Here is a 9205-nt window from a genome sequence, read left to right on the forward strand (position 1 = left end):
TTCTAAGAATGGTATTAATGAGCATAAAGTTGGTACATATTGTTGAGCTAATTGTGTTTGAGCTGTTTTGCTGTTGCTGTTTGTACACCAACCAAGTTATGACGATGTAATGCTTCATTCAAACAATCGATTTCATCAACCAGACGATGAAGAATTGTTTGATAAATCCACTAAAAATAATATTCATCAACATATATTTAGGCTCCCTCCCCGCAAGTCATCATATTTTTTAACCCTCGAACTAGAAAAAAGGGGTTTTATGGTTTATTTTTTAATGGTTTCTTTGGTTTTGTTTGAAAGGTAATTTAATGGTGAGTGTTCTTACTAGAAAAAAGGGGTTTTATGGTTTATTTATTATGGTTTCTTTGGTTTTGTTTGAAAGGTAATTTAATGGTGAGTGTTCTTACTAGAAAAAAGGGGTTTTTTGGTTTATTTTTTAATGGTTTCTTTGGTTTTGTTTGAAAGGTAATTTAATGGTGAGTGTTCTTACTAGATAAAAGGGGTTTTATGGTTTATTTTTTAATGGTTTCTTTGGTTTTGTTTGAAAGGTAATTTAATGGTGAGTGTTCTTACTAAAAAAAAGGGGTTTTATGGTTTATTTTGTAATGGTTTCTTTGGTTTTGTTTGAAAGGTAATTTAATGGCGAGTGTTCTTACTAGAAAAAAGGGGTTTTTTGGTTTATTTTTTAATGGTTTCTTTGGTTTTGTTTGAAAGGTAATTTAATGGTGAGTGTTCTTACTAGAAAAAAGGGGTTTTATGGTTTATTTTTTATTGGTTTCTTTGGTTTTGCTTGAAAGGTAATTTAATGGTGAGTTTTCTTACTAGAAAAAAGGGGTTTTATGGTTTATTTTTTAATGGTTTCTTTGGTTTTGCTTGAAAGATAATTTAATGGTGAGTGTTCTTACTAGAAAAAAGGGGTTTTATGGTTTATTTTTTATTGGTTTCTTTGGTTTTGCTTGAAAGGTAATTTAATGGTGAATGTTCTTACTAGAAAAAAGAGGTTTTATGGTTTATTTTTTAATGGTTTCTTTGGTTTTGTTTGAAAGGTAATTTAATGGTGAGTGTTCTTACTATAAAAAAGGGGTTTTATGGTTTATTTTTTAATGATTTCTTTGGTTTTGATTGAAAGGTAATTTAATGCTGAGTGTTCTTAGATATATTTTAGTGTTTTTTGTTGTTGTAAATTTCACTTGTTTATTACGCACATGAATCATTGACGTTTTACGAGATTTTAGTACATTCGGAGCTTTTAGTACATTCTTTGAATTTTCTGGAGGGAGACTTCGTACTAGTTATGTTAAATTCTTTTCGTGGACTTGGACTTACCATTCGTAGATTTGAATGCCACAATGTTAATGTGTTAGAATATATTTTTAATTTACTCCAAATCTGAATGCCTTCATTTTGTAAAGAAATTGGTGATGTATTCCCAATTCAGTTAAACCTTTTACCTGGGCTGCCACTTCCAAATGTTTCTATAAGAAGGAATGTTAACGTTATGTATTTTAGTTATTAATGCCCTCTGACTCTGTACTTGTGTGTGCGTACCCATTGCTTGTGAAGTCAATTGATAAATAGAGTTCTTTAAGAATGTTGACATCTCACTACAAGACCTGGTGGCTGGATGATTCCAAAAACTAGATAATACATTAGTGGAGTCTTCTAGTGTGTTGCTCACATTTAACATTTTCTCATGTGTTTCATAATCTTTAAGATATGAATTTAATGATTTCTCATCTTCAATGTTTTCAATACCGGATGTATCAGGAATAGGACACTTTTGGGAGGTGTTTTCACTACCACCACTCATTGGTGAAGCAGCAGGTGAACCACGATGATCACCAGATGGTGATCCACGATAGTGACGGAACTGAATAAATACTTTCATTTGGGGAGATGTTGTTCGCCAACTTAACGTGGACGTGTTCAAGGGTGTTGTTGTACAATTCAAGCGTGGAGTTTTTTTATCTGATTTGGGAGTGTTACTGTTACTGTTTGGTGCTTGATTTACTATTTTAAGTTTAACCTAAAAAAACAAACTTGTACAACTCTACTTACGTCATTTTCAAATTAAATGAGTATTTATTTGATCCTAGCGGTTATAACAAGAATTAACAAGGTAAGTTAACGAAGGTTCAAATCTAGGCGAAAAATTGAAATTGATTCCCAAAATTTGAGCAGTAAGTTGGATTTGAATTTTGTGACCTAATCTGATTTACAAGAAATATGAAATTAGCATAATTAATATGCATTTTAAATTGACCGTTAAAATTAAATTCACAATTCAGTTAATAATGTTCGCTGAACACGAATATTGTGACAGAATTGGTCTCAAAATTCATACTTTACTATGTTATGTTTTCTTTATTACAAATTATCAAACTGTTTATCGTTGAAACGTGGTCGCACGTCGCATAAAGAGCGTCTCATTAGACCATCCGAAAATATTGAAGAGATGACATTGCTAATTTTTCGACCTCCTCGGCTCAAGTTCTAGTTTTTTCAATAATTCGTGACAAATTTTAAATTATAGTTACCGTTTATTTTCACATTTTCGAGGCGTAGATAAAGTTTTGTACGATATACGAGTGATAACGCATTATTAACATACTTGCGATTGCCCAACTTGTGCAAATTTCGCATGCGTACCTTTATAATGCTCTTCTTATTGTATCGTAAAAAATTATTAGTTAGTTGTAACCTAATTAGAATTTTTTTTAAAATTAAGATATCGCTTCATTGAGCGTATATTCACTTAAAAACTTAAGTTCGGAGTAATTGATTTTTGAATGATACCTAAACAAAACGGTTTATGAGGTGCTGACTTGTTAAAAATAAAATTTCTCTTAAATATTGAACGAAATATCGAACTATTTCGAAACAATTCGATAATTTGTATTGAAGTATCATTTTTAATTAATAATTTATATGATTTATTAACAGCTGTCAATTATGGCATTACTCAAGTTATTTAGTAATATTTTCGAACGCAACCAAAAAAAACAAACGTCAATTTAGTTGAGTTTAAACTGCATAGATGTCGTTTATAACCAATAAATAAACAAATTTGATAAGCAATGATGATTAAGAAATTACACGAATTTAGATAACAAATTCAATTAATCGCTAAAAAAATGAATTAGAAAATTTGCGAAAAACGCCAATAAAAATGCCGTATAAAATTTGGTAATTGAATATGATATTTATGGTAAATTATTACCGTAATTTTTAAATAATCTCTTTAATTTTTAGTATGGCTTCGGATTTCTTCTATCCGAATATGGGTGGAGTTGAAGAACACATTTATAATTTATCACAATGTTTAATCGCTAATGGACATAAGGTGATTGTTCTCACCCATAGCTATGCGGATCGTGTAGGTACGATTTTATATTCTTTGAGAATTCGGGGGGTAGATAAAGATCTGTTTAATAAGGGTATTTTTCAATTCTTACAACATTTTTTTAAAGGCGTTCGATACATGACAAATGGTTTAAAAGTTTATTATTTACCAATAAAACCATTCTATCAACAAAGTGTTTTACCAACAATGATTGCAAGTTTACCATTAATTCGTTATATCTACATTCGTGAAAATATTCAAATTGTTCATGGACATTCAGCATTCTCAGCGCTGGCGCACGAAGCAATGCTTATTGGAAGTTTGATGGGATTGAAGGTAAAAAAACAAAGAAAAGTAGTTAGTTAGGTCTCTCAATACAGAAATCCAAGCGAAATACATTTTACTAGCCCCCTATTGAATAGTAGGAGTTGCAATTCCGCCATCTGGCGATAATAATTTGTACTAATTAAAGCAGGAAGTGGACCCGTTTTCAGTAGTTCCAATTTAGAATACCAGGCTACTCCTTATTTGTTAATCCATACGTAGTCCCCTAATTGTAACGAATACGTTCGATAGAAAGCGATTCTCCTTGATACATTTCGAGTTTTTAGCGAAACTGATTATTATCTTGCTTCACCTAATCCAAACTATTTAGAAGACCCTGTTTCAAAATTTTATTATTTTCTCTTCTTCGCAAATCATTTTTCATATTCCGTACCCCCTCCTCCCCCACCCTAACGTGATCTCGACGGCAAGTGCTAGATGTACTTCATCTCCACCTAATTTCAATAAAAAAACATATATTCAAAATTCAGCCCCCTTAAAATTCACTCTCAAAAACGTTTTGTATAAAACATTTTAAATTTTCTCGAAATTTCAAACAACTATATCTCGGTGAAAAATAATTGGATCTGAATGAAACAAATCCGATAGCTTGCACTTTCTAGTTTTTCTAGAATCAATATCTCAAACATTTTTATCATCGCTTAATATTTTATGCGCGGTGCTGTTTTGTCGGGAAAATTAAATAGTGTTCTACTTTTTTTCGGGGTAGTATAGTTTCGCTTTAATGTAAGATGGGGGGCAGTGATTATTTTAATTAAATCGACAAATTAATTAATCGAATCAAAATTTATTTTTAGACTGTATTTACCGATCATAGCCTGTTCGGTTTTGCTGACACAAGTGCAGTGCTAACAAATAAATTTTTAAATATCTGGCTATCGAATTGTAATCATTGTGTTTGTGTTTCACATACTGGTAAAGAGAATACAGTGTTACGTGCGAAAGTTCAATCGAATCGTGTATCTGTGATACCGAACGCTGTGGACACGGTCCTCTTCACGCCGGATCCAAGTCAACGATCTAGATCATGTATAACAATTGTAATTGTATCACGACTTGTCTATCGTAAAGGTATTGATTTAATGGCAAATATTATTGCAGAAATATGTCCAAAATATCCAGAAGTGAATTTTTTAATTGCTGGCGATGGACCCAAAAGATGGTATGATTCATATTTGATAAATTTATATTTTGGATTGAATTTGTGGATTATTTCATTTTGTTAACTTGAATTGTTTGTAATTTTAGGTTGTTAGAAGAAGTGCGTGAACAAAAAGGTCTACAAGATCGTGTCACATTATTAGGTAGCTTAGAACATTCCCAAGTGGTTCATGTATTACGGAAAGGACATATTTTTTTAAATACGTCGTTAACAGAAGCATATTGTATGGCTATTGTTGAAGCTGCTTCTTGTGGGTTAGTTAATCATTTTATTTTAGGTATCAGTAGTGATATCAATTTTCCGAAAATACGTGAGTTTGGGAACAATCAAAATATACAGATCGATCGAAAACTTTGAATTTTTACGCCCGATAACTTTGGACTCAACTATTTTTCTCTAAAAAAACATAGTTTCGAATAAATTTCAAAAAATTGTTGATTTTTTCCGAAATCACTACATATATTCTCTTGATAAAACAAAATTTTATCTAACTTGATGGGACTATTTAGTTTGCAGGTAGTCTCAACACGGGTCGGTGGCATTCCAGAAGTTTTGCCATCAGATTTAATATATTTATCAGAACCAAATGTGCCAGATTTAATAAAAAGTTTGTATATTTCTAATTATTATTATCTAAAACAGTGTCCATCTTTATTGGGATAACCTTCTATGGATTTAAAACCAAAGAGTAATTAGTTGACAGTCATTTCAACTTTTTCCCAAAACAAAAAGAGTCGCGTTACGATTCGCGAAACGATTATTGTCAAATAACTACTCATCGACTTTCATAAAATTCATAGAAGGTTACCTCAATTAAGATATATAATTAAAATTATTTCTTCTCCGTAGGTTTAGAACAAGCGATAAGCGATTTTAAAGCTGGCAATTTAGTATGTCCATTTTTATGTAATTCTCGTGTTAGTCAATTATATAATTGGGTTGATGTTACATTTCGTACAAATGTTGTATATAATATGGTGGCGTCTGATTCAACTAAATCACTTGGGGAACAACTTGCTAGGTAAAATAATCCACCCTGTATAATTGTCATCAGATTATTGTAAGAATCGTTAGTTTATAATATTCACTATTCTAATCTATTTTAATGGATGTCTCCATTAACACTGCCAAACAAGAGCTGACTATGACGCGTCACTGCGTCTTGTGCGGCTGCAGCTGGAAGGAGCCGTGCGGCTTTATACATGTTTATGCGTGATTAAGAAATAATTATTTGTCAAAAATGGCTTAAAAAGTAGAGGTGATAGGGTATTGATGTCTGTATGAAGGTATGTGCTTCAGCATTACCATCAAGCATCAATTGTTCCAATAGAATTTCTTCTTCAATTTCATCCAGCATTAATAGGCGTAATAGAATATCGCGATCACTCATTTTACTTCACAGTCAAGTATGACAGCAGTCCGCGTCAGACACTTGTGTCAGCCGCAGCATAGGAAACAGTCAAGTATGCGTTTGACGCAGCATAGGAGGATCATACCTTTATTCTAGCCACATTTGGTTGCGTTGCGTAACCGTTACGAGAAATCCCTGCCTATATTACCTGTATCAAGATTTATTATAAACTAACGATAATACTTGCACGTTAATCCGGTGACATAAAATAAATGTTAATTAAACTAAACGATGTGTTATTTGCTGTAGTTATTTGCAGAGTGGTGTATGGCCATTTTTATTAGTTGTATCATTATGCTATTTAATATTACAATATTTAAATATATTTATACCTGTTCAGTATATTGATTTGGCTAAAGATTATCAAATTGATAAGAAAATTAATTATATCACAAATACAGTAAGTAACAACAACAGTGGTGATATTATTGGAATTGCAGATGGATTAGAGCAACATGGTACAATCATTAATGGCAGTGGAGACATAGCAAGCAAAAGTAAAAATAAACATCGTAAATCGAGTAGTGTTTATACATTTTAATTTACAATTATTTTATTGTTATGTATTTAAAAAAAATTAAATTGTTGTTTATTTATGTAAAATTTATTCTTATTGACTCTCTGAAACTCGTGAGCAATAGAGATCATATTTTCTACCACAATATAGTTAGCGTGGAATATTAATAAAATTTATTAAATCATATATCAAAAAATTGCTCTCTAAATGCTCCATGAGATTCCACAATTGCTCCAATTATTAAATTATCAATTATTTAAATATTTGCAATTAAAAATACAAAATTTTATTTTCCAATATCTCAGTAAATTGAGAGAGGAGAGATTCACAAGGAGAATGTCATAAACTGGGGGGAGCGGGAAAGGAAAGAAAAACAAAAAAACAATAATAATAGAAAATAAACAATCATATGTATCGGCGGAAAATATCAAAAAATTGCTCCGTAAATACTCTTTCAGATTCCAAAGTTGCTCCAGTTATATAATCAATTCAATTTTTAAACAAAACTTTCCATTTTCACGAAATTTCCGGAAATTTTTCATCGATGTTATTTGGAAAAACATTCTAAGCAAGAGGTTCAGGAGATGCTCAAAATTTTCGTCCTTTTTGCACTAATTTTTCAAAACTAATTTCATCACAATCTTTTATCAACTTAAAGATTATGATGATTGTGATTATTATCTAGGTATCATCAAAATAGGTGAGTATTTCGAACTTCACGATAGGTAAGTATTTCAAACTTCGTTTGCCATTTTTTTTTGTAATAATACTACTCAAAATTTTCCGAAAATGAGTTTTACTTTTTGTTATAATTTAAGAAAGTCGAAAATATGAATATAATTATTTATTAATACGAATAACAGAGCCCTAATGGTATAATGGTTAGCGTATCTGACTTCGAATAAATAGTCCCTTGGTTCGAAACTAGGTGAGGACATATATTAAAAAAAAGTTCATTAAATCTTTTAAGCAAAATCTGATTTTTATTTTCATTTTTTTTCAAATTTCCACCACAGCATGTTTGCCTAGTAAATGATGAAAAAATTAGTTTTTTTTCGTTCAAAAACTTCAATTTTTTTCACATTTCTACTAGGAGAACATCAAGGACGGACGGAATAAGTAGTACCTGATAGCAAGGTAATTGTTGTCACCTCGTAAGTCAGAAAGTTAGTGGTCTGCACACCCGTGTTTGGTGAGTGTGACCTCTAGTGGGCAGACCAATAACTTTCTGCCAAAATAAAATTTTAGACTTTCGGGGTGAAAACACTCACTCACCTTTCTCCTTATCAGGAACTACTAATTCCCACTTATGTTCTCCTAGTACAAATGTTGAAAAAATTGAAAATTTTTTCGAAATTATATTATTTTTTGAATATAAAAAAAATTAAACTGACCAATTATTTATATTAGCTGACCAATTATCAGCGAATGCTTCCCGATCGCGCATAGGTGGAGTTTTTTCAATCTTTAATAAAAAATTTTCTGATGCTGACCAATTAATGAGACCAACTGACCTTTTATGACCAATTTCTGACCTTTCAGATGGTATAATTGGTCAATCGAAATTCCGCACATGAGGTGCTAAGATCGCGGAGCTCACCAAAAATTATGAAAATTTATAACATTTGTATTAGGAGAATATAAGTTACAAGGGAAATAGTAGTACCTGATAGGGAAATGGTAAGTAAGTGTTTTCACTCTAAAAACCTTTTTCTTTTTTCTGGTAATAATTAGTATAAATAAAACTTTTAACAATTTGTTCGTTTCGTTCCATTTACATAGCGAGTTATTTGCACATAAGGAAAAAAAAAAGGATAATTGTCAATTTGATAATTTGTAGTACAGAAAACATAACATAGTAAAGTATGAATTTTAAAAATTATTTCAGTGAAAAAACTTAAAGGATTACAAAAACAAAATACATCTAAATGCCATCTATGTTAAACTTGTTGAACTAACATCGATTAGTTCAACAAGTTTACCATAGATGGCACCACCATCGAAATAAAATGTTAGTTCAACAAGTTTGCCATAGATGGCATTACCATCGAAATAAAATGTTAGTTCAACAAGTTTACCATAGATGGCACTCCCATCGAAATAAAATGTTAGTTCAACAAGTTTGCAATAGATGGCATTACCATCGAAATAAAATCTTAGTTCAACCAGTTTGCAATAGATGGCACCACCATCGAAATAAAAATTTTGGTTCAACAAGTTTACCATAGATGGCATTTAGATGTATTTTGTTTTTGTAATCATTTAAGTTTTTTTTCACTGAAATAATTTTTAAAATTCATACTTTACTATGTTATGTCTTCTTTACTACAAATTATCAAATTGATTTTTCCAATCCTTTCTTTTTTTCCTTATGTGCAAATAATTCGCTATATAAATGGAACGAAACGAAACGAAACGAACAAATAG

The 9205-nt window shown here is 31.0% G+C and overlaps 1 protein-coding gene across 1 annotated transcript; it reads left to right on the top strand.

Annotated features, from left to right (window-relative positions):
• The first annotated feature begins 3056 nt into the window (after positions 1–3056).
• Positions 3057–6802, top strand: LOC123294282 (phosphatidylinositol N-acetylglucosaminyltransferase subunit A). Its single transcript, XM_044875408.1, has 8 exons — positions 3057–3186; positions 3253–3380; positions 3471–3679; positions 4486–4850; positions 4937–5104; positions 5360–5457; positions 5700–5871; positions 6511–6802. Exons 1-8 carry the CDS (start codon positions 3170–3172, stop codon positions 6800–6802), a joined length of 1449 nt encoding a protein of 482 aa, XP_044731343.1. The 5' UTR covers positions 3057–3169.
• Positions 6803–9205: the final 2403 nt, after the last annotated feature.

The sequence above is a fragment of the Chrysoperla carnea genome, chromosome 2 (genome assembly GCF_905475395.1).
Source record: "Chrysoperla carnea chromosome 2, inChrCarn1.1, whole genome shotgun sequence".
Classification (NCBI taxonomy): Eukaryota; Metazoa; Arthropoda; class Insecta; order Neuroptera; family Chrysopidae; genus Chrysoperla; species Chrysoperla carnea.